This window comes from Cetorhinus maximus, chromosome 4 (assembly GCF_964194155.1).
Source record: "Cetorhinus maximus chromosome 4, sCetMax3.hap1.1, whole genome shotgun sequence".
Taxonomy (NCBI): domain Eukaryota; kingdom Metazoa; phylum Chordata; class Chondrichthyes; order Lamniformes; family Cetorhinidae; genus Cetorhinus; species Cetorhinus maximus.
Genome location: NC_135882.1, coordinates 46,911,956 through 46,938,954, shown reverse-complemented (window position 1 = coordinate 46,938,954; position 26,999 = coordinate 46,911,956). Strand labels below are relative to the sequence as shown.

The 26,999-nt window shown below is 40.5% G+C and overlaps 1 protein-coding gene across 5 annotated transcripts in view; it reads left to right on the top strand.

The window, feature by feature from the left end:
- Window positions 1-26,999, top strand: part of sugct (succinyl-CoA:glutarate-CoA transferase) — a 596,483-nt gene that overhangs the window by 48,080 nt on the left and 521,404 nt on the right. For all 5 annotated transcript variants that reach the window (XM_078540132.1, XM_078540128.1, XM_078540131.1 and 2 more), the window contains exons 4-6: window positions 3,227-3,312; window positions 5,274-5,324; window positions 11,641-11,761. In XM_078540132.1, the coding sequence (XP_078396258.1) occupies window positions 3,227-3,312; window positions 5,274-5,324; window positions 11,641-11,761 (258 nt within the window). The remainder of the gene's footprint in view (window positions 1-3,226; window positions 3,313-5,273; window positions 5,325-11,640; window positions 11,762-26,999) is intronic.

The window sequence follows — 26,999 nt, the reverse complement described above, 5'->3', positions numbered from 1 at the left end:
TATCCAGCATATTTTCTTGGGAAAATTTTCAACATAATTGATAGTCTTGCATCTATCGAGAGTTCAATGTGTCACACTTCAGGACATTGTACGTCAGTAGGGCAAACATTAGTGATTGGCTGAAATTAGGAATTTAAATTACCTTGGGGAATGTGATTGCGATTATGGTTGGCAAGTACAGTGGGAGTGGAAGCACAGAAACAGTTAATCAGAATACTAGTGGGTAGAGAAAAGTATGGGCGGCAGACGCTTGACATGGGCTGGGGACATAATGAACTACGAATGGCATAGTGGAGCTGTCAGGGTGGACATGGATGACTTTAGGCTAGGGGATGTCAGGAACAATTCTGGCTAGGTTCAGAGGGACTTTGGGTGAGGAGTCTGGAATAAGGGTTAGGAAGAGGTGAGAGCAGCATATCTGCTGCTGAAACTCTAATCCATATTTTTGCTACCTCCAGACTCCATTCCGATGCTCTCTTGACTGGTTTCTTACCGTTTGCCTATTTGTAAACATAATTTCATCCAAAACTCTGCTGCTATATTCTGACTCATTCATCTATCACCCCTGTGGTCTCTTGTTTATGATGGCTCCTGGTCCACTAAAGCTTTGATGTAAAAAAAAAACCGAATCCAAATGTTTAAAATTCTCTCTAGCTCTGTAACCTCTTCTAGCCCTACGATCTTCCAAGAACTGCATTTCTCCAACTCTGGCCTCTTGTGCATCCCCTATTCACTTTGCATCACCAATGGCGGCTGTGCCTTCAGCCATCTAGGCCTGAAGATCTGGAATTCCCTCCCTAAACCTCTCCCCTACTCTGTCCTTTGTTCTTGAGCTTCTTTAAAAACCTGCATCTTTGACTGAGGTTTCGGTCACCTGACCCTGGTGTTTCTTTACGCTGCTGTGAAGTGCCTTGGGGCAATTATTACATTAAAAGCACCATATGAATGCAAGTTGTTTGACTTGGCTGCAAGGATTTTCTGCCCTCTCAGCTGCCTCGCTTGAATCTTTCTCTCTCCATTTGTTTTCAGATAGCTAGTTTAAAAAAATCTGGCCTAAATACTTAATGGCTTGTCGACCTCACTCCTCACCCTGGCCGCTCTAAGTGTTCCAAGTGGTGGATGGAATGGCTTCTGCCCTCAATTCTTTATACATCAAGGATGGCACCAGAGGTCACATGACTATGGCATTGCACATATGCACTTCTCCAAACAGCCCCGTTTCATAAAAAGAAAATAAAAATCTGCATACACTATCATTTGCAGTTGCAATTCAAGCACATACATGGTCTACAGTGGAAGTCATCACGCACATACAGAAAACTGGTCATTCTAGTCCGACCCACTTTCATTTGTCCTTTCATAAGCTTTGCACATGTAACCTTCAAAGCATTCAGGTCTTCTAATGTTACACGCGTGGGTTGTTATTGGCTGTTTGTCTAGTGTCTGCTCATTCCTGAGGTGATGCTATCTCCCTGGGGAATGTCATTGCCGTGGCAATTGTTGCTGCTGATCCATTGCCTTTGTTGGGGAATGGTTGACCTCTGGGACTGATGGTTGTTCAGTTCCTTGTGTGGCTTGTGAATCCACATCTTCTTCCTCAGCTGTCTGCAGTGAAGGAGCAGCTTCTCCAGTTCCACGTATATGTCTGCGGTTATGATGATATATCTGGTTATTCATTTTCATCATGTATGATCGAGGTGACAACTTCTCAACACAAGTCCCAAGTTGCCAAATGGGCTAATTTTTATCGAGAGCGTTGAATATTTACACTTTGACCGGCTCTTCAATTCTCAGCTTTGGCAATGATTTGGCAACCTTAGCAAAGTGAAATTTGGCTTTCTGATGTTTCATTTTGATTTTGTCACTCACCCCTGTTACCACTTCTGGCTTCAGTAGTGTTTTAGCTATTGGAAGAATAGTTCGAGCACAGCGTAACATTAGTCACTGAACAGGAATATTTTCCATGCCTTCAGTAGGCGTATTTCCCCACTCTGGGATTGTCTTGTGCTGGATCTCCTCTATTTTTTGATGATCCCTTTGGCAGTTTTCACAGCCTTTCCATTTGACTGGGGATAGTGTGGACATGATGCATGGTGCTAAATTTCCCAATCATAAATGACATAGGTAGAGGGTTCAGGTTAGAGGCCTCTAAAATTTTACAAGACTGGCTTTTCTGTTCCTCAGTGAGGTCTAGGGTGCAATACAGCTTGTAGCGTTGTTTCTCCAGCACTAATAGCAAGTTGCTACTCTTGTTTGTTCAGGTTTCTTGTTTAACTCTGTGGCAATTTCATACTTTTACCATTGAGACTGAAGAATTTCTAATTTATTTTCAAACCTGCTTTCATCTCCATCAGAGCCCTTACTGGAACATTCAGTGACATACTTACTTACCCAGTGGCCAGTGTCTGGTACAGAGTTGCAGACTGAAGTTTTAATGATGCTCTGCTGTTTCTTACGGCTGCTGGCTCTTTTATGTCTATCAAAATCCAATTAATTTCAGCTGCACACTCCTGACACCACATTCCAAGTGGTGGATGAAATGGCTTCTGTGCTCAAACCTTTATACGCCAATGATGACATCAGAGGTCACATGACTTTGGCAAGCCACACTTCAAAAAGGCACTTCTCCTAACACTAAGTGCATTGTTAAGAATTTCATAATAAAGTAAACTTTGTGTTATCTAGCACTTTACCAACCGGAATTCTTTAGTAACCAGAATTTCTGAAAGCTCGATTTTTTTTAAAAGCCTATCACTTTGTGTTCAGATAATGCATTCCTTAAAAAAAAACTAATAGCAATAACAATAGATTATAAATCTGCAAAGTTGTTCTTAGGTTTTACCAATGAAATTACCTGAACAAAGATATACTGCACTTGTCTGGTGTCCAGTGTAATGTAACTTATTTTTGATTAGATTTTGATTTTTGATTGGATTTTGATTTTTAATGGTACCACCCATTCCCTGAGCATGGCGGATAACAAAGATTTTACTGTAATAGATTTCAGCATTTTCCTGACATACGATGTCAGCTAGTGTCAGGAAGAGTGGGGTGATCAAAAGTAGTGTATTATGGGGAGAACATGAAGTAGTGTATGAGGTGTGTTCATGGATGACCCCACGTCAGAGATTTGCATTTAATTTCTGTGTAATTGTGATAAATGGAGAAGGAACTACAATTTATATTGTACAATTCAATTTATCATAAATCATTCCCTTGGTTTCAGGTGCTGGCGATGATACTCGAGGTTGGGGCCCACCGTTTGTGGGAACAGAAAGTGCTTACTTCCTTAGTGTAAATCGAAATAAAAAGGTGAGGCTGAAATAATGTTAGTGTAAATCGCATTTGATATTTGTTATCTCCTTCCCCAGCCCAACCCTGATAAAACAAAAGAAACAAAAGATCTGCAAGGTGTTGGCAATTACTGCAAAGACTGTGCTGGCTACTTCCCATGACCTGTATTCTTAAAATGTTAGTTCAAAGCATTGTGAAACAACAGACACTTGTATTTATGGAGTGCCCTTAGCATAGTTAAAATGTCCCAGCCTGCTTCACGGTAGTGTTGTACAACCAAAATTTGACACCAATCCACATCAGGGAACATTAGAATAGATGACCAAAAGATAGGCTTTAAGGACCTTCTTAAAGGAGGAAAGAAAAGTAGAGAGGCAAAGAGGCTTAGGGAGAGAATTCAAGAGCTTAGGACCTAGGCAGCTGAAAGCATGGCCACCAATGGTCGAATAATTAACATGGGGGATGGACAAGAGGCCAGAATTGGAGGGCCACAGAGATCTGAGGGCTGTAGTTCAGGAGGAGATTACAGAGATAGGAATGGGATGAGGCCATGGAGAGGTTTGAAAACAAGGATAAGAATTTTAAAATGAGGCACTGTTGGTCAATGAATACATGGGTAATGGGTGAATGGGACTTAATGCAAGTTAGGATACATGAGGTCTGTGATACAGTGAGAGTACAGAATCACTCCTACAATGCCAAACAAGCCATGGTTCATTAGCAGCATGTGACTTATTGTGCACCATTTTACATAAGGTAGATTTAGTCAATTTAATTTTAGCATTGCAAACACGCAGTGATTCCCCAGTCCAATGGGCACAGGGATGTTCTGAAATGTTTATTGCGGAAAAGAGGAAAAAAGAATCAATGGTGTGCCAGTAACGAAGGGATTTTTTGTGTATACTTGGACTGACTGTCTTTAAAAATATTACTGCTGGACTTGAAAAGTGCTTAAATAGTGCATAAAGTGTAGTAAGGTTATTAAATCAATATTCAATTGTTTATTTAAAAAAAAATACTGCAGATTATGGAAACCTGAAATAAAAGCAGAAAATACTGGACAATAGCAGGTCTGACTGTATCTGTGGAGAGAGAGAGAGAGAGAGAGAGTTAACATTTCAGGTTGATAATCTTTGGTTATTTAAGCCGTCAAACATGAATTGATTTTTTTATTGATTAGGTAAACTAGATTGTTAAATAAACTAAATATGTAAATTTATTTTGTTAATTTTTTCCATTTATTCTCGGCCTCAATTTTGCCAGGTTAGAACGATCAAGTTTGAAAGCAGTGTTAATTTAATCTAAGGATTGTTTGAATTTCAATGTCTCTGTACTCAAAGTAATTGCAGTTATAATAAAATCATGGACTTTGTAACGATGGTACCTATATCTTTATTATATTGGTAGCAAACCATTGTAATATTAGACTCCTGGAATGATACAGCACAGAAGGAGACCTTTCGGCCTATCGTGACTATGTCATAGCTATATTAGCAGATAAACCTTTGTAATTCTGGTAGACAAATCACTGCACCTTTGGTAACAAACCTTGGTAGCTAAATCTTGTAATTTTGTAGTTAAATATTTGTGACATTGGCAGCTGAACCATTGTAACACCAATATCTAATCCTTTACTAGTGAATGAAGTTGCACTTAAATCTCTTGTAATCCATTCAGATCTGATATAGCTTTATGTGATCCAAAGTCAGCTCTGCTTTTTAAGTTTTATTCATTTATTTATTGATGTTTTTCATTTTTCTAGGTGCCTGAAAGAGAAAATTATAGGGGACATTTTTATTTAAGAAATGTGGATAATTTGATTATTATGTGAGATTTGTTGTTTGACTGGCTCAGATTGGTAAGAATAGAGGGTAATCGTATGGCCCATTTATGGCCATGTTTGTCTTATTTAAATTGCCAGCTGCCATGTGTGGTGACTATCTGTTTTGAATAATGTGCCCTTTGTTGTTTTTTCTCAGAGTATAGCGGTGAATCTGAAGGACCCTTGTGGTGCCCGTATAATAAAAGATGTAAGTCCATTCAAAAATAGTTTTTGTTACAATAGTTTCTTATATGATGAATTTTTAAAAAATGCACTTATTTTAGTGCATTATGCAGGTGGAACGTGAAGATGAGGGGGATGATTGAATCATTCAGCAATTTTGACTTCTTACTATAACCTGGGAAACTCTGCTATATACCTTCCTCCAGTCTGAAAAACAACCATTCACCACTTCTGTCTGCTTCCTGTCATTCAGTCAATTTTATATCAATGCTTCACTGCCCCTTTAATTCCTTGGGCTTCAACTTTACTGACAAGTCTATTATATGGCACTTTAGCAATTGTCTTTTGAAGTCTATGTATGCCACATCAACTGCATTATCCTCATCAACCTTCTCTGTTACCTGATCAAAAAAACTCAATTGTTAGTTAAACACGATTTACCTTTAGCAAATCCATGCTGGCTTTCCTTAATTAATTCGCTCTTGGCCTGTATTCTCGGTTCTAAAAGCTTTCCACCATCTAGGTTGAGCTGACTGGCCTGTAGTTGCTGGTTTCATCATTACACTTTTTTTGAACAAGGGTATAACAGTTGCAATTCTCCAGTCCTCTGGCAGCACCCACTGTATCTGAGTAGGATTGGATGATTATGGCCAGGACCTCTGTAATTTCCACACTTATTTCCCTCAGCATCCTTGGATGCATCCCATCTGGTCCTAGTGACCTATCAACTTTAAGTACTGCCAGTCTTTCTATTACCTCCTCATTATTGATTTTTAGCTCATTCAGTATGTCATAAGCCCCCCCTTTTCTGCTTCATCTTATTCTTTATCACTTTTGTAATTTAGGGAGCTCTGGCTTAGGTTGCCCTACCTATCCTCACATGTGGGAATGTACCTTGAATGAACATGAACCATCTCTTTAAAGGCGTCTCATTGTTAATTTACTGTTTTGTTTGCCATTCTTTCATTCCAATTTACTGGGGCAGATCCATTCTGATCCTCCACCAGTTAAGTATTTTTACTCTAGATTGCTCCTTGTTCTTTTCCATATATAACCCTAAACCTTATGATGCTATGATCACTGTTCCCTGAATGGCCCCTTGATCACTGTCAGTTGATCCACTTGACCCACCTCATTCCCCAGAATCAGATCGAGCAATGCATTCTTCTTTGATGGTTCAGGAGCATAATGATCAATAAAATTCTCTTTAATGTACTCCAGAAACTCTTCTCCCTCTCTGCCCTTTATGCTATTACTACCTTAGTTTACTGTATTAGGAGAATGAAAGTCGCCTGTTATCACTACATCATAGTTTTTGCACTTCTCTAATTTCCTTGCTGATTTGCTCCTCTATATCTGTCCCATTATTTGTGGCCTTCAGAATACAATGACACCTCGAATGTTTCTTAAGTCTAATGAAATATATTCTCTCCTTGACCTCTCCAGAACAACCTTTCTCTCCAGCACTGTAATATCCCCCTTAATTAAGACTGCTCCTCCTTTCTTTCCTTCCCTATTTCTCCTGAACACCATGTATCCAAGAATATTTAATGCCCAATCCCCCCTTTTTTGAGCCAGGCCTCTGTTATCACCACAACATCACATTTTCATGTGGCTAATTGCTCCAGCGGCTCACCAACCTTATATACCCCATATTGCTGCAAACCTAATTTAGACCTTATTGCATTCCCTATTTGTCTGGCTCCTTACTATTTCTTTAGTGTTCTTTGTCACTCCTATTCTTTCAAGTGCCTTGTTTCTCCTTTCTAATGTGACACCTTGGTTCCCATTCCCTTGCCATGTTAGCTTAACCCCTCCCCAGTAGCACGAGGAAATCTCCCCAGTAGCACGAGGAAATCTATGTCCAGCGAGGACAGTATAGTCAAGTTGCCCATGCATACAAAAGCCAAGGCACTCTGTGCTCGAGGCTCCCATCTAGTGGTGGAAACCAGAGGCTGTAACATTTCAATTTATTTTAGAGATTAGAACAACTTTGTAGTGCGAATCCTGGGAAAACAAGGTTTCCACATTGGAAACCTTGTGGTTCCACATTGTGGATCAGTGGAATTTTTGCAAACTCCATAGAAGTCATGTGTATTTTGAAGACCAGGGTGGAACCTTATTTTAGAGCTGTGGCTATAATGTCAAAAGAAAGAAAACGCTTTCAAGAATGTGTTTAATTTGAGCGTGACTTGTTTGGCTAATACAAAATCTAACCAGTGACTGCATTCCTAATTTTATTTCATGTGTGTCGGGGACTTGTGGTGATTGTTGAGATGGAGTGGAAGAAAACATTCATTCTATTTTTTAAATTCTAGATTCAGTCTGTTGTGGCATGTGGTCTTTTTTATAAATTCTTTTGTTAAATTTAAACAAATTGGTTCAAGATGTGAATCGTTAAATCATTAATTTACTGAGTTGAAATAGTGTAACAAGAATAGGAAGATTATTACTGGTTGCAGAAAAAACAAAATGTGCCATGTTTTTGAGATCTTTATTTCAAGATGCTATGGAGGAACCTGTAAGTTACAGAAGACAATGCAAGTAATTTATATAGGTTATATTTTAGGAAAATTAGGTGCTGTGCTGGTTATCCCCAGGCCTGCACTGTCTTACATGTGTTACTGTGAAAACTTGTGATGGCCTTTAACTATTTTGCCAATTCCACAGGTTGCTTTGGCAATGTGTTTTAGATCAATGTTGTCCAATATGTTAGCTGCCAGTCAGCTGCGGCTAATTAGGAATCCAGATGTGGATAATTGCATTGTTGATTACTAAATAAAAGAATGAGCAACAGATGCGATCATTGGGCAGATAATCTCAATACTATTTTGCATGCATACCAACTTTTTTTTTGCATCTGTTGGTAAAGTAAAACAAAAGGCAGAGTATGCATGTTTTCTTTGATCATTGTGTATGCTTCACTTTCTTGCTTACTGTTTATTGGTCTCTGCTAAAATGGTGTGTAACACGGGTGACAACAGTGGGCTTCAATACCATGGTAACACCACTAACGTTGTATGGAGACGTGAGCTATCATTATGTTTTGCTCAAACATTCTGAATAAGCAGACATTTGGTAGTATAGAACTTAAATACTGCTGAAAAGAGAGACATGTTGCAGCAACTTTTCATCTTGCGCTCATCAGGACAAATGCAAGAATGCCAAATTCCAAATGATCACAACAATTTATCCTCCAAGAGAAAAGGGTGCTGATTGGTTGGCAAGTTGACTCTGATTGGAGAAAGCAACGGGGAATATAGGCTCCCGGGTAATTCAGAAAAGGCACAAGGCTTGAACATATTCCTTTTGTTTGTAGAGAACGGGTCCCTGTGTATGAATGCATGTCGCTTCTAGAAAATGTAAATGAGGCATGTTACAACTGGACTGATTATCTTAAATTGGTTGTTAGTGTAGCTATTAGCACACTCCAGGACTGTTCAAGTGCTGCCCAAGCATGGAATCATATCTAACAGTAGACATTTTGTTTTGGGTTTTGCAAGTGGAGGTTGGATGATTACAGTCTGTATTCTGCCTATTACAGACAACCAAAGGAACATGCTGTTTAATTTGATCAGCCAATCAATGAGATGTGCGGCCTATGTACCTGGTATCACATTGACACTGAAATTCATACATGACGTTGCTCAATTGTGCAGTAGGCAGAATATCATTTTGGACTGGCGGCAGCCTAGTTAAAAATGCCACATGCATAGCCACTGCATAGTAGCAGTGTGAAACAGCGTGCTTAACTTGTTCAAAATTTTGAGATACTTTGCCTTTCCAGGGTAATTTGAGGTAGACCGGGCACTTTTCAGGTTTGAAAGTGATGGCCTTTGGCCCATTTGTGAGTTTGCACAATACACAGTGAACAGTGATTTGATCAAGATAGCCATTGTCCTGCAGGATAGCTTTGATGTGCTCTGTTTCTGAATCAAAGCTTCACCAGGTTGGCATCTCATTTTTAGGTATGCCTGGTGCTGCTCCTGGATTTCTCTCTTGCACTCCTCACGGAACCAGGGTTGATTCTCTGGCTTCATAGTAATGGTAGAGTGAGGGATTTGCTAGACTATGAGGTACCAGATTGTGGTTGAATTCAACCTGCTGCTGATGATGGCCTACAGCACCCCATGGATGCCCAGTTTTGTGTTGCTACACCTGTTCTGGAGTTATCCTATTTATCACATTGGTAGTGTCACAGAACACGTGAAATGGTACTTTGTCTCCACAAGAACTGTGTGGTGGTCACTCCCAACAATACTGTCATGGACAAATGCATCTCCGACAGGTAGATTTGTGAGATTTGAGGTAAGCAGGTTTTTCCCTCTTTCTGCTTCCCTCACTACCTGCCATAGGCCCTACATGGCAGATATGCCCATCAGGATTGAGCCAGTTCAGATAGTAGTCGTGTGACCGAGCTACTCTTGGTGATGCACATTGTGCGCCCTGAGTACCCTCGGTGCTTCTTCAAAGAGGTGTTCAACATAGAGGAGTACTGATTCATTAGCTGAGGGAGGGCAATAGGTGGTAATCAGTAGAAGGTTCCCTTGTCCTGTTTGACCTGAAACTTCATGGGATCCAGAGTGAATGTTGAGGACTTGCAGGGCACCACCCTCCTGACTGTGTACTACTGCGCCTCCTGCCAGTGAGACAGGAAATGCCCAGGGTTGGTGATGAAGGAATCTGGGACATTGGCTGTAAGATATGATTCAGTAAGTAGGACTGTGTCAGGTTGTTGCTTGACTAAACTAAAGGACTGCTCTCCCAATTTTGGCACAGGTTCCCAGATGTTAGTAAGGAGGACTTTGGCACACCCTTGCAATGTTGTATCCAGTACATTGGTCGATGTTGGGTGGTCTGTCCGGTTTTATCCTTTGACTTTTCTGAAGTGGTTTGGTGCAATGAATGGCTTGCTAGGTCATATCAGAGGGCAGTTAAGGACCAACCACATTGTTGTGGATCTGCAGTCACATGTACGCCAGAGCTGGTAAGGAGGGCAGATTTCCTTCCCTAAAGGACATTAGTGAGCTAGATGTGTTTTTATGACAATCTGTTAGTTTTATGATCACCATTACTGAGACTAGCTTTTAATTCCATATTTATTAATTGAATTTAAATTCCACCAGCTGCTGTGGTGGGATTTCAACTTGTGTCCCCAGAGCATGAGTCTGGATTATTAGTACAGAAACATTACCATTATTCTACCATCACTGAGCGCCTGACCTGTCTGGTTATATGAGTTAAAGTTCTCAGCAATCACACTGATGAAGTTCAAGTACTGCTTACAACTGCTGGACAAGAGTCTAGAAGTAGCACTCAGATGTGCTGTGTTATAAATTCATGTCAGAAATCCAAAGTTGGTGAAAGAGAATGGCTGCATATAGTGATTAGTAGTAGTGAATCGCATAGTAAATGGTGGTGGATGATTATTAAATGAGTATACATTGGAAAATACTTACTTGTATTGTGTACAAGGTATTTTCTCCTAAAAGTAATGCATATGGCTTAAATCGCGTCACTGTAGTTTTGCCTGTGGCCAGTCAGTAATTTCTATTGGACGACATTGTTTTAGATCTGTATGAATTGTGATAACATTGTGCTAGTGAAAATATATGGGGATTTATTTTATTTCCAGGTTGAGAGTTTTCCTGTAATTTGTTAAGGGTAACTAAATTGCTGATGTTCCAGGCACTTTGGCCCTGTCCAGTATTGCCCCAGTCACTGTTTCACCATTTAATAGCACTGGAATAGTTAGAGCGCTAAATTTTGGAGCTAAATTCACCAAGGTATTGGATAAATTTAACGTGACACAGTCCACTCAATATTCAAATTGTTTTCTTTTTGTGCAAAGAAGTTTGAATTATCTAGTAATTTGACTTAAGCATTAGATTAAAATGGACTGGAGGCTTTTTTAGCGCAAGCTGCATTTTAGGATCCATTAATTCAAAGTAAAGAGCTTTGAATTATCAGCGGTAAACTCTAATCTAATTCTGAGAGTTGTAAGTCATCCCAGCTTTGTTCTCAGTTTGACATTCTGCGTCTACTATCCTGATTTATATATGTGACAAACCTACTCTTAGCTGTGGTTTATTATTAAACAGCGGACATGCAATCTCTGAAAGAAAGGGAAAGAAATATGAAAATTGTTAAACCTCAAACCCAGCTTTTTACTATTAGCACAGACCAGTGGTTTAGAGGTTAAAAACTGATGACATGCAGTTCCTTTAGTATTTATTTCAAATGTGTTTCTCTCCATCATTATTCCAATGTAATGTGTGTGGTTTTTAATAGATAAAATCTGTAATAAATTACAAAACATGCCTTTGATTTGTACCCTACAGCTGGCATCTGTTTGTGATGTGCTGATGGAAAATTATGTTCCTGGAAAACTAGCAGAAATGGGTCTGGGATATAGACACATACAGGAGGTTGCTCCACACATAGTTTACTGTTCAATTACAGGTAAATTATATGAACTTCTCTCTTAGGTAATTTATTTGAGTGATTTTATTAAACAATAATATGTGGTGAACAAAATTATTTTAAGTTCTGCAGTTGCCCTTTTTGGACTGTTAGAAAGAACGACTTGCATTTATATAGTGTTGTTCATAACCTCAGGATGCTCCAAAGTGCTTTACAGCTAATGAAGTACTTTTCAAGCATTACTCACTGTTGTAATGTCAGTAAATACATCCTGTGTATGAAGCCAAACCATTATAAAAATGAAGCATTTCTTATAGTTCAGTATTAGCTATGAGCTTCAGTTTCAAGGAATGGATTTCCCAAAAATTGAAATCTGGCCTTCCTGGGTATATTTAATAAGCATCTACCCCCATTTCCTCCCTCACCCCCAATTTTTGCTTCATCCATTTCCTCTTTGCCAGGTGCAAATCAACAGAAAATTAACAGCAGGTGAACAGTGTTATTCAAGCCCACTCATCCACATTTTTTTGCTATATGAGAAATTTTAGCTTTTAGTAGTTCACTTTGGGGACATGATGCTGCAGCTTACCATTTGTTGATAGGTAGGTGTGGGGTGTGTTGACCTGAATCAGAGATAAGACCTAGATATTTATTAATCCCTCTCCACCTCCGCTCCCCTCTCCCCCAACCACCCACTCAAAACAGGAGGGAGAAGGTTGGTTGAAACTTAAAAATGGGGAACGCCTACCCAACCTGCTGTGTAAGAGCCCATTGCCATTTTTACATTGGAGGATAGTGTCCCTTGCAAGTGACCTGCCATTGAAAGGTGGGCACCTGATTAGCATATTTAAATTAGCTTCCAAACTGCACTGGGAGGCTGAATTTCCTATCATATTTTGCTTGCAGCTGACATCAAGTCCAGATGCACGAGTGTTGTATGCCACATGGCTGTTTGGTATTTAATAGCACCCCATAGCTGGAACGTCCCCATCTCCGACACCCAGGCATGTTGAAACTCTGTTGATGTCCACTACTGCCTCCTGTGCAGTTTTTAGTTGCGCGTTGGCTGGAGGGCCACATTTGGTTTTCTGCCTCTTCCTCCTGTCCTGTGCTCTCTCCTTTTGCAAGTATGGAATGAAGGGACCCATAAGTGAGAGTAATGGCAAGTATTGAATGAATAGAGAGAACAATTGTTAATGGTAATTGAGGGAGAGGCATGACATTGAATAAAGATGAGGGCGAGTGTTAGCAGTGTGAATGGACAGATGGGCATGTGAAGATGAGCATAGACTGGGAGCGGCAGGGGAGATGGGTGTATCCTTCAAGATAAGTTTGTGTGAGGAGAGTATTGGAGCATCATCAGCATGTAGCCAAATATGCCCCTGTACTTGGCTTTCCCAACTTGCTTACATGATTAAACTACTTTCTACATTGAATTGACGAGCATGGCACCAACCCCCTGTTGTTGATCTCATGGCCATCTCCAGCCACACCTTTGTTTCACTAACAGATCCTTTCCTACTGATAGGAGGAAGGAACATCTCCTTGTGGGGCTTAACAGCCCCCAACATTAAATCTAGGGATTCTGCCAATTCTTTCCCTTGTTTTCCCAACTTCAAAATCCGTAGACTCATGTAGGTTGTACCACACTCACTCATGCTAGTTGGTTTGGACACTTGGAATTTATATGGTAAAAATTAGGTTAAAAATCCACTGTCAAAAGCACTGCATTTGCTTCTGGCACACTAAAGCTACTGGACTCCATGCTCTTACTGCATCCTTAAATTAAAATTAGCTGAAGGGCCCTGATGGTAATCTTCTATGGTTGTTTGTTCATTGTTACCATATCGTAGAGCCCCTTGCCTAGCTTCAGAGCTGCTGACTTGAAGCAAACCAGCTCATAAACCCTTTTAAGATTGACAAAGGAAATTAAAAATCTACCTCTTAAACTCAAGTAGAGCTGTCAATCAATTGTATACTTAAAAAATAACCCCATATAGGGCATCTTGCATTTAAATCAATGGTTTAGTACTGCCCTGGGTGTTGGCTAACTCCCAAACCTGGATGTGAAGGATACAGAGAGTAGGATGTTTAAGCAGAGAGTTCTATTGCTCACTACAGAGCTGACTTCTAACATACCAGACAACCTGTGTTAGCTGACTCTTCCTTATATACAAATGGAGTATCATTAACAAATCAACAGCCAGCACCTGTTCCTTATTACCATCAAGTACTGGATATTTAACATTCATCAAACAGAACCCATTAGATGCTAACATTCCCCTGTTTTTTTTAAAATTCAATTGATATGCATAAAAAAGTCATACAAAATGAAAATATCAAGTTATCTTACTATACCATCACTCTGACATAATCTAAATTCCCCTTTTACTTAAAAGAAAAAAAAGATCACATGAAAATTTCCATGTTGTTACAATCCATTCTAATACAAGGCGTCCCTCTTCGAGGATATTTAATAATTTCTTTGGACAAGCAGTTCCTTTTGTGAAACAATTAGATAACTGGTGACTTGCGTCATCCCATTCAGTTTTGGAAATTTCCTTCCTTTCTAACATCTCTTTTATACTTACGAGATCGATCCTCAACCTCTTTTCTGCGACACTCTGTTGAATGGAATTGCCCCAGAGCGAACGATTATCTATGTAGCATTCTATGGGCACATTTTTCCTCAGCTGCCCCTTATATAGGAGTTCCTTTAAAATATTTGATAAAGACATAACCATACCTGTCGCCTCTAGCAGCATAAGTGTCTCTGCAGCTAAGGTGCTTTTAACTACTCTCTTTATCTTCTTCGATTCCCAAGCTAATGGGCAACATTTATCGTTTCTTCCCACTAAAAATATAATGAGCCCTGCTGTACTTTAATGACCACCAGGAAGATTAGCATGTGAGGCATCAATAAAAATAACTAATTTTATCCCTTCTGGGTCACTCCGGTTTGGAAATTTGATCATATGTTCCTCTAAACTTAATTTCTTCAATGATTTATTTTCTTTTAGCACTTCCCCAACAGTAGCATATTTCAGTATAGTGCTCAATTCTAAGACACCATAGCATGCATCCGGTCTAGTTTGCGTGCATAACCTGTTTAATTGCCCAATTAAGCTTCCTATCTGATCTGCTTCTTCCCTAGTTGCAGAGAGGTGTCAGCTGTGGCTCAGTTCATAGCACCCTCGCCTTTGAATCAGAGGGTTGTGGGTTCATGTCCCACTCCCGGAAACCAAGAACTGTGATTGTACTCGAAAGAGTTGCAATCTGTGACTGTTGATAACTCGAAAGAGTTTCCTTAGTTGCAGTCTTTTGCGAGGACCTAGCCCGATTTATCAGGATCCTGTTAACATTCTCTCGGTAAGAGTGTTGAGTCAAGGCTATTCCCACCTCTGCCTAATGTCCAATCCTATGTACTTAAAGCTCCAGAAGTTGGACTTCAGATTTTCAATTCCTTCATAATTTTATCTATTACAAATTTCTCAAATGTCGCAGATCCTCCCCATAGGAAATCTACGTGCAATAAGATGCCGCCTGCCAGCCTTCCTCCACAATATGCAGCTGGATCTACTTTTAGCTGAACACAACCAGCTTTTAATAGGACAGACCTAACTGAAAAATACCAAACCCTGGATGCATCGTTTAGCCAGTAAGCACGCTTATTTAACCTCCATAATTTCCCCTCTACATCTCCAGCTTCTTTTGGAGGTTTTAAAATACTTTGGTTTGAAATTGTTCCCCTTACAAAAATGCTGCTTTGATGTCAATGGATTTACATTCCCATGAATATGATGCTAGAAGTGCTAGGAAAATCCTTAAACTTGCTTTTCTTGCTGTTGGGAAATTTGCTCTAACCTCCTAGTTGCCCAGTTGTTCTTCGAATCCCTGAGCCACCAGTCTAGCCTTAGTTTCATATGTCCTATTGGGAAGTACTTTCTCTGTACATATCCATCAATGGGACAATGCTGGTTGTCCTTCGGCACCTCCGTGTAAACGTCAAACTCTCTCCCATTGTCAAGTTCTTTTTGTTTTGCATCCTTTACCAATTTACCATCTAACTTGTCAGTAGCTACTAGAGCTTCTCTATTGTAAGGGCTCCTACTTGTGTCACTCCTCGCCTTTCCTGTGGTCCTTGCTCTAGTTAAAGTATGCCCCCTACTAGATCGCCTGTCCCTTTATGGACTGCTACTACTTGAACTGTGTCTCCTGTGACTTGACTTCCTCTCAAGATCTTGACCTTTTCCTTGGCTGTGATCACCAGTAGGACCACAGTCTGAACTCACTACATTTCCTGGCTTTCCACATTTTTATTTCCTTCTCCTAATCCACAGATCTGATATTCTTCCCCTTGTCCTGTACATTCAGCCAGTTTTTGGATTTCCCTGTGGCCTTTCCTGGTGGCTTCTCTCCACTCACTAGCCCCTTCTGGCATATATGCCGCCCTAGTTCCAACTTTTGGTGGTTGATCTTTGTGATAAGGCCCTATCCTGATCTTCACTATCACTTGGCCTACTCAGTCAGTGTGTTACCACCACAATGTGTTGTTTGTACAGGCCTGGCTTAGTGAACCTTTTGTTTCCATCATCTGTTTAGGTTACATCAGTGTGTAATCGGTGCCAGTAAGCCATGTGGAAATAACAGTTTGGTTACCATGTTGCAAGATTATTGTTTTGCCATCAATGCCTATAACTTTTCCTGGGCCTCTCCATTCTTTCTGCCCTTCTCTTATAATATGCCATATTCCTGGGCTTAAAATTCATTTCTGATGGTCTGATTTGTTACCTCAAAGCTCTCCTGATTTTTTCTGAAGCCTCTGCCTTAAATGTTTTTCTCTCTGAATGCATAGCATTCAAATGTTCCACAAAAATGGAACTAATGGTTGTCCCCTCCAAAGCCTGGAGACGGTCCCGGATTATTGACGGTATCTTTGGATTCCTGCCATAAACTAATTGATAGGGGCTGTGGCCCCACCAATCATCTGAAGTGTGTTTTTTGCATGAACTGCCTATGCTAAAGCAGTCGACCATTTACAATTTAGTTGGCATGCCAAAATTTTTCAGAGCATTTCGTCAATCATAACCCAATACTAAACAGGCTTTCTGCTGCAGTATACATTTTCACAATATTCAAATTTTTGCACATGACCCTGAATTCCTCATTGGCAAATTTTCCTCCGTTGTCCGTTAAGAATTTAGCTGTTGCTCCCATCCCTGTTCCTACACATCTTTCTATTATTTTACCAATAATTACTTCTTATCTTTGCTATAAATTACCATTGACAAACTAAATCTAGCAGCTATGTCTAAAATGGAGAAGAAAAATATTTCTTTTATCCTGTACTTTGAGATCCATGACTGTGGTTTCATTAAAATCTCTTACCAACGGAAGACTTACTACTGGTCATGACGGCATTCTCCTGTACTTTTTACAAATATCACACTTGTCGCTAATATCCTCGACCAGTCTAGTGTATTCTTCATCCTCTAACAGAATCTTCAACCTATGGCCAGAGGGATGCGCAAATTGTCAATATAGTTTAGTAATAATTTGCTTCTTTCTTAAATCCTTATCCCCAGCTGCTATTAACAGGAGGACTAAGAGATTGATTGAGAGAGGAAAAATAGAGTATGAGAGTAAACTTGCAAGGAACATAAAAGCAGACTGTAAAAACTTCTAAGATTAGTGAAGACAAATGTACGTCCCTTACAGTCTGAAACAGGAGAATTTAAAATAGAAAACAAGGAAATAGTAGAGAAATTAAACAACCACTTTAGTTCTGTCTTCACAGAGGGAGACACAAATAACTTCCCAGAAATACTAGGGAACCAAGGGTCTAGTGAGAAGGAGGAATTGAAGGAAATTAGTATTACTGAAACAGTAGTGTTGGAGAAATTAATGGAATTGAAAGCTGATAAATCCCCAGGGCCTGATAATCTACATCCCAGGGTACTAAAGGTGGTGGCCATGGAAATAGTGGATGCCATCTTCCAAAATTCTGTAGATTCTGGAACAGTCCCGGCAGATTGAAGGGTGGTAAATGTAACCCCAGTATTTAAAAAAGGAGGGAGGGAGGAAACAGCGAATTACAGACCAGTTAGTCTAACTGGGAAAATGCTAGAGTCTATTATGAAGGTAACAGGACACTTAGAAAATATCAACAGGATTAGACAAAGTCAACATGGATTTATGAAAGGGAAATCATGTTTGACAAATCAACTGGAATTCTTGGAGGACGTAACTAGCAGAATAGATGAGGGCGGACCAGTGAACTTGGTGAATTTGGATTTTCAGAAAGCTTTTGAGCAAGTCCCACACAAGAGGTTAGTGTGTAAAATTAAAGCATGGGATTGGGGGTAATATATTGGCATGGATTGAGAATTAGTTAACAGATAGGAAACGAAGTAGGAATAAATGGGTCGTTTTCAGAGTGGCAGGCAGTGATTAGTGGGGTACCGCAGGGATCAGTGCTTGGGCCCCAGCTATTCGCAATATATATCAATGATTTGGATGAGGGAACCAAATGTAATATTTCCAAGTTTGCTGATTACAGGAAACTTGATGGGAATGTGAGTGATGAGGAGGGTGTTAAGAGGCTTCAAGCCAATTTAGACAGGTTGAGTGTGTGGGCAAATATATGGCAGATGCAGTATAACGTGGATAAGTGTGAAGTTATCCACTTTGGTAGGAAAAACAGAATGGCAGAGTATTATTTAAATGGTGATAGATTGGGAAATGTTGCTGTACAAAGGGACCTGGGTGTCCTTGTACACCGGTCACTGAAAGCAAGTATGCAGGTGCAGCAAGCAGTTAAGAAGACAAATGGTATATTGGCCTTCATTGCGAGAGGACTTGCAGACAAGAGCAAGGATGTCTTACTGCAGCTGTACAGGGCCATGGTGAGACCACACCTGGAATATTGTGTGCAGTTTTGGTCTCCTTGCCTAAGAAAGGATATACTTGTCAGGGAATGCAGCGAAGGTTCACCAGACTGATTCCTGGGATGGCAGGATTGTCGTATGAGGAGATTGGGCTGACTAGGCCTGTATTCACTGGATTTTAGGAGAATGAGTGGCGATCTCATTGAAGCATATAAAATTCTGACAGGGATGGAAAGACTGGATGCAGGGATGATATTTTCTCTGGCTGGGGGGCCTAGAACAAGGGGTCAGTCTCAGGATATGGGGTAGACCATTTAGGACTGATATGAGGAGAAACTTCTTCACTCAGAGGATGGTGAACCTATGGAATTCTCTACCACGGAAGGTTGTGGAGGCCAAGTCACTGAATATATTTAAGGAGGAAATGAATGGATTTCTGGACTCTAAAGGTGTCAGGGGGTATGGGGAGAGCAGAGGAGTACAGCGTGGAGATGGAAGATCAGCCATGATCATGAATGGCGGAGCAGGCTCGAAGGGCCGAATTACCTACTCGCGCTCCTATTTTCTATGTTTCTATTTAGAGATGACAGGCCCTAAAGGATTACAATAATATCCTGACTGAGAATTGCAAATCTACATATTTTCCAAAGACAAAAGCCTTATCAAGCTCCATGTCTAACTTCATTTGGGCCTTTTTCATTGAAGGCTCATTTACTTAACAGTAAAGGTATTTCACTCGATACAGCATCAGTACTGATAAAGTGATTTACCCCTGCTGTTTTACACAGAATTACTATTCTTTTTAGTGATTTTAATATGCTACCACCACCAAATCTGAAACAAGTAGAACTGCTATATTCTTTGACTTTACTCCAGTCTTCCTTCCTTAAAGAATCTATGTAACAGTTTAGCCAGTCCACTTCATACACTGTTGAACATACACTCTCAGTCTAGAACTGTGCAATTAAAGAATCTGTGACTAGGATACTCATTACTGGGCTAAAGCTTTTGGTAACTAATACAATTCCTTCTGATTGGTCGGTATCATCCTCCTTACCTCCCATACCTTTGATGTCATGTGTTGTCTCAAAAACTGAACCTTACATTTCCAGGGAATTCAATTGGAGACTCTGAATAAAGATTACTGAAACCAGGTCTAAAATGACAGGATAAGATTTTCCACCACTGATCTGTGAAACAGAACCGTATGATCAATGGAAAAATGAGGTTAAGGCATGGACATGGGTTACATCTCTGCCAAAAAGAAAGCAAGGGATGGCTCTGGCACTCTCACTTCCTGCCCGGAGTAAGATCTGCCGCAAAGCGTTCTTTGCTGTTCCAATGTCTTCAATTACAATCTTCTCACTAAAGAAAATAACTGCAATTCTAACCTTCTGTCTGGAAGTAAAGCTCCATCTCCAATCTTCACTTTCAACCAACTGTCCTCTGCTACCAATGTTGGCTAACTCCCAAGCTTGGATGTGAAGGATACACAGAGACTAGGATGCTTAAGTAGAGTTTTATTGCTCACCACAGAGTTAACTCCTCCCCTCTAACATACCAGGCAGCCTGTGTTGGCTGCCTCTTTCTTATATACAATTGAGCATCATTAACAAATCAACACCCAACATCTGTTCACCTTATTACCATCAAGTAATGGGTATTTAACATTCATTAAACAGAACCTATTAGACTGAGAATACTTTCTTTGCACCAAATACTTTTGATCACCCGTGAGCCATCCCCATAACTAGATCGAAGCATAAACTTGCATTTATATAGCACCTTTGATGACCTTTGGACGTCCTAAAGAGCTTTGCAGCAAATGAAGTACTTTTGAAGCATGGCGACTATTGTTGGAAACGTGGCAGTCAGTTTTTGGACAGTAAGCTCCAACAAACAGGAATGAAATAAATGACCAGATCATCTATTTTAGGTACTGACTGAGGGATAAATGTTGGCCATGGCAGTGGTAGACCTCTCTTGCTGTTCTTCTTTTGACCGTGGCATGGCATGTTTTGCATCCACTTGAGACAGCAGACAGGGCCTTGGTTTAATGTCTCACCTGAAGACTGCATCAGCACAGCATTCAGGGAGTGCTGCACTGATGTGTTAGCCTAGATTGTAAAGGATGCGGATTAAAGGTTTGTAAAGGATAAAACTTCCTCTATCATTGTGGTCTTACATTTAGCGTCGTGACAATCAGCTCTGGTTCTGTCAGTGAGCAGCACTAGAGGTTTAACTCACATCAGTGCTTTTTTCGATCTTCATTCTATTCATGATGCTTTGGAACTATAACGCTCAGTAACAACTTATTCTGGAGATTCCTGGATCTTCAGGAATGAGAACAAATATTATAGAGGCTTCCCTCAGAACATACTCTTGTTTGAATGAGTACAATCCATGCTTGGGCAAGTTGTATGTGGACTTTGTGAACTGAATGGCTTTTAAAAAATTCTGTGCCATCTTTTGACTTAAGACGGTCACAGTTATCCAATAATTATTTCTCAAGGCCAAGCATTACCCTGAAAGGTGCCTTCTTTCATGCAGCCATTTGGAAGCAGCATCTTTAGCACTGTCTTCGGTGTGCAAAATTGTTGCTGCATTTGCCTGCATCAGAACAGCCACTGCATTTGAAAGTAATGTAGCTCATTGGGGTTTCTGTGGGGGTTCTTCCAATTTGTCTGCTCTAACCTTTTGAGGTATGGTCCCTGAAATCCAGCAAAATGGTGTAAATTATTACCTCATTTCTGCAGCTCTTGTGAGTAGGAAAGTAAGGAAGTTCCCTTGAAGGTCTCTCTCTATTAAGTAAAGAGAGATATCTTCAAGACGGAACTGGACTGATACTTGATTGGAGTAGGAATGACATATATAAGATAAGTGGATTAGCAGTTAACATATGCACGATTAATGTGATCTCCTGGACAGATTTCAATCACCTGAGGTCATCAGAGAGGAATTTCTGAAGTTTATTTTTCCTTTAATGGCCTTGGGGTTGTTTTCTGTGTTTTTTTCTGTCTCCCAGGAGATTACATGGCTGGGGTTGAGAGAGTTAGGAAGTGTCTTGATATCATGTTCCAGCTAATCATGTGTGAGACCGATTTGATGGACCAGCTGGGTCTTTTCCTGTCAGTCTGTGATAAGATACTATGCAAATCCAAGCCTTTCCCTTGGGAATTTGAGTAATGATTTTGTTGGTGGAATAATTTGCACTGATCTATTGAAGTCTAATCACAGATGCAAAATGTTTTTCCAATCTTAACAGAAAATAATAATTTATTAGATTCGTTCTAAGCAGCATAATTGAGAATTCAGGAAAACTAGAAGGAATATGCTTTGAAATTACAATAAATGTTTGTTGGACTTGTGTAAGTAATGAGCTGCTGGATGGTATATATGATGGGATTCGCCCACACGGCTCACTGCGTCCGTGTATGTATGGGCTGCCCAAAAGTGATGTCCCTTTACACTCTATCTTATCTATGACTGGTTCTGCCCAATATTAATTGGCCAAATGGTTGGGGGAGTTGCTGCAACCACTTTTGAGCAAGTTTTACACATACCTGGTGATGGTTACCTTCAACTTTGTGAAGACCATAAAGGACTTGCACATGGATAGCAATGCCTTGTCCATGTGCTTGTTTGATATTGCTAGCCTACTCACCAATGCACTGCTCAGGGAAGCCATAGACATTTGCCTGCGTCACTATATCATGGCGATCTAGATATGCCGTCATTGTCTCGATCTGTATTCATTGAACTTATGAACTCAGCAACTTGTGCAGTTGAGTTCAGTTTTAACGACACCATGTATGCCCAAAGAGGTGGTGTTGCCATGGAATCCCCTCTAGGCCCAGTTCTTGCAAAGGGACTCCCTCTAGCTCTTGCAAACACCTTTGTCGGATTCCACAAGAAACACTTTTTTGATGGAGTGACACCTAACCTCCTACCCCTTGCATGTTTCCAATATGTAGATGATATATTTTCTGCACATGAATCTGCAGCTGCATGTAAGAATTTCCTTATACACCTTAATAGGCTCCATCCTGTTCTGAAATTCACCTTTGAAATGGAGCAGCCAAATGAGCTCTCTTTCCTCGATATGCCAGTTGAGAAACCTCCCAACGGGTTCTCTACTACTGTCTCCCACAAGTCTACCTTCATTGGTCAAAATATGTATTGGGATTCCTACAGTTCCACGCACTATAAGATTGGCCTTATTGGCAACCTCATAAATAGGGCCTGATTGATGCTGTGATAGGGCGCATCAAAGCCATCCTGCGGGATAATGGCTACCTCAGTCAGATCATCACTTGCTGTATATTGCGCAAACTTATGAATGGGCCTAAAGCTGCCACTTTTGGTCCTGAAAAGTGCCCAGTCTACCTCAGATTACCCTGGAAGGATAAAGTGCCTCAAAAATTTGAGCAACAGGTGAAGTTAGCTGTTTCATGTTGCTACTATGCAGTAGCAACACAAGTGGTATTCTCCACTAACAGGGTGCTGTCATCAAGCCAAAAAGGCATTCTGCCTATCACACATGAGTAATGTGGTATATGAATTTCAGTGCTGCTGTGATGCCAGGTATGTAGGCCGTACGTCCCAATGACTGGTGGATCGTGTCACACAGCATGCCCCTTCGACCGTTTGCAACAGGCAAAGTACTGACCGTACCCAACCAACCCGTGCTTGCAAAACTCAAAGCATAGTGTCCAACATTAGATGTGATTCCTTTGTAAACAGAAGGAGTATTCCTCACATTTTGCCTTTTTCAACTAAACAAAAGTTTGGGGGACATCCATTCCCTGGTTCATTTCCCAGGGCAATGCCTTGACCCATCAGAGTCAACCTGCCTGGTTTGAATTTAAACAAAAGCTTGGCAGGTAACTGTTCCCTGGTGCCTTCTCCATGGAACTCCTCTACTAAGCAGAGTCCGCTTGCCAACCAATCAGCTTTCTCTGCTCATGCAGTATAAATTGTTGTTCCCTTTACAATTGGAATTCTTGAAATCTGTCCTGATGAGTGCAAGACGAAAAGCTTCGATAGCAAGCCTCTTTTTTTTTCAGCAATAATAAATGTTTTCTTGTCAGCATCAGGTCTCCTGGTAAAAACAACTGAAAGCGTAGATTTCCGAGACAGCAGTTTAATGTGAAGCTTGTTGCAAGTTTTCAAGCACAGGGATGATTAGAAATTTACTACATAAAATCTAAGTTTGTAAAGACTCAAAACTTCTAGTTTACTATGAAGTATGGATTTGTTTATGAGAACATAGGACAGGACATAGGAACATAACACTTAGGAGCAGGAGCAGGCCATTTGGCCCTTCGAGCCTGTTCCGCTGTTCGATAAGATCATGGGTGATCTGATTGTGGTCTCAACTTCACCTTCCTGTCTGCCCCCCATATGCCTTGATTCCCTTGTCTATTTAAAAATATATCTAACTCAGCCTTGAATAACTAAAATGACCCAGCCTCTACAGCTTTGTGGAGAAGAGAGTTCTGCAGACTAATGACCTTCAGGAAGAAAAAAATGCTCCTCAGCTCGCGTCTTAAAAGGTAGACCTCTTATTCTTAATATATATCCCCTAGTTCTAGTTTCCCCCATGCCATGGGCGGAATTAATGTGCTGTCTTAGCGCCCATGATCAGTAAGTTTTGTATAGAAAGAGGTGTGTGTTTTCCTAACCTTGGAGTGTGTATTCAAATTAAATAATTCAGCTGCAAGCTTTTGTGATTTTAAATAAAAGTTTATTTATTCTCACACACTTGCCCCAAATTAAATGCAACTTCAGACACACCTGTTCTCTCTCACATCAATGCACGCAAAGATTAGATACAGATAAAGGTCATGCACTTTTACAGATTGCAGGTATCTCAGTTTCTGGTTTATGATCTCTGGTCTCCTATGTGGCAGGCCTGTCATTTTTTGGATGGCCTTGATGCTTTAAATTTGAAGGAAGGGTCTTGTAAAGCGAAGAGCTCGCAGCAGGTTGCAAGCTTTCTTCTAGTCGTATAGCTAGGTGGTTCGTTCTCAGGCAAAATTTAAACTGGAACAGGTCTCTCTGGGATCTTGTGTTTTCAAGATTTGCTGTTAATTACCTTGGCTGCTTGATGACTTGCAGTTAGTTCAAGGTCTGGCGTTCTGACCAATGATGACTGATGACTAATTGCAAGCAACTCTTAGCTGATTTTTAAAAGCAGACCAAAACATGGCCTCCCCCATATGGCTTTTCAAAAGTTCAAGTCCTTTTCCAAATAAGGGATGGTGTTTATGTTGATTTCACATCCTGTGGTCTGGGAAAACACACCTGAGGTTCACCCAGTCTAGTTTGGATGGGAAAGCTATCATGATTCAATGGGACAATGATAGGAGCCATTCAGCTCTGTCTGCCATAAACTGAGTTTCAATCCTCCCTTTTGATCAGTATGAAATAGGCAGTCGGGTAGTCTGGAACTTCTGTAGTTCTTATATGTTGGCCCATCCTTAAACAAAGAAATGTGTGAATTCCCCAGATGGCTGTGAAGATACATATTTAATTAGGTATTTGCCTTAGACTTGATATTGACTGTAGCTCAAATGTTAAAGATTTAACTTAATGAAAATGATTTTCATCAGCCATTTTAATAGCTTGTTTGTGTATAGCTCTTAACAGTATTGACTGAAAGTTCATAATACACTGGGTGTAACACACCTCCGCCACATGGAAATAAATGGGATTTTGATTACTTTTTTTGCTTTCGTTTGAAGCAAGAGAAAACATGCACATACATGCTATCATTCAAACAGTAATTCAGGAGCTTTAAGAGGCTATCGTCTGTTTATATTAGGATCTCTCGGTGCCCATTGCTAACATAAACCTCGAAATGCTGCAGAGCTAACAAAAGGCCCAACGTTTCTTTTGCAACTGTAGAGTACTTTTTCTGATGTTTGTTGCTTTTTGGAAAAATAGCCAATCGGTGTTCAATTCTGGAATCATATTCCCGGAGTAGGACTGCTCTTACTTTACATTGCTACCTATTCTAAAATATTTACTCACATTTGGGGCAGTTAGCATGGGTTTGTTTGTTAGGATGGTTTTTAATTTCTCAGTAGCCTTTGGAATGCTCCGTTTATGTTACCTTGGTGATTTTCTTTAGTAAATTGGTTAGTGCGGCGGCTAGAGTGTTAAGGTTTGGGGCAAACTTTCAATAGAAACCGCACATTCCCGGGAATTGCAGGATTTCTCTCTTTGTTTTGGGAATGGGAAAATCGACTAGGGCACATATTTTCGCTTCCTGGGATAGCATTTGACCTTGTCCCACCACATCCTCCATGTGAGTTATCTTTGCCTTAGCAAACTTACTTTTGGCTAAGTTTACTACAAGATTAGCCCTCCTTAGGCCCTGGAACACTGCCTCCATGTGGTCTAAATGGCCCTTCCAGCTATCACTGTAAATTAACAAATCGTCCAGGTATACTGCACAGTTGGTTAATCCAGCTATTACTTGGCTTGTCAACCTCTGAAAGGTTGCAGGGGCATTTTAAGGTCGAAGGGCATGAACTTGTACTGGTATAGGCCATCTGGGGTGACAAAAACCGAGATTCCTCACACCCTGGGGGTCATGGGTACCCTTTCAGAAGGTCAATTTTACTGAGTTAGGCAGAGTGACCCAATTTATGAATGGGTTTAGGTCACTGCATTTATCTTCTGATAGTCGTTGCAGAGCGGTTGTGATCCATCTGGTTTTGGGACTGCTCTGGCTGGGCTTGATTAAATCATTGTCTAGCATGTAATTGATTTCTTGTCTGACCTGAGCCAAATTATTGGGGCTCAGTCAATAGGGATTTTATTTTATCGGTGGGATATTCCGAAGTCCACGTGGTGGTTTGTCAGTGAGGTATGTCCCAGTTGATCCTTACAGATTTCTTTAAATTCCCAGAGCAGGGATGCTATATCTTTCTGCTGCTCTCTTGTCAGTTAGGTTAATAGGGCATTTAAATTTTCCAGAATTTATGCGTTTGCCAGGCTATTAATCGGGGGTTTGACCTGTGAATTCTGCACCTCTCTTCCCCTGTCTCTCCCTGGCTGTCCTCTGCTATCTTAACCCTCTGGCAAACACTTACTGGTTGACTAGGCTCTCGGCTGTGATATTTCTTTAGCATATTAATGTGGCATAAACGGTGCTTCTTTGTCTGGTCAGGGTGTGGATTAGATCATTTATCTCACTGATCCTTTTGGGCACCTGATAGAGACTTCTAAAATTGGCCCTGAAAAGATAATTGTCAGCGACAGCAGCAGTAAGAGCTGTTCTCCTGGCTGGAGAGATCCCGTCTCAGCGGGCCTGGGTGCCTGCTTTTTCATGATTTGCTGGGAGACTTTTACATATTCCTAGGCCACAACACAGGCATGAA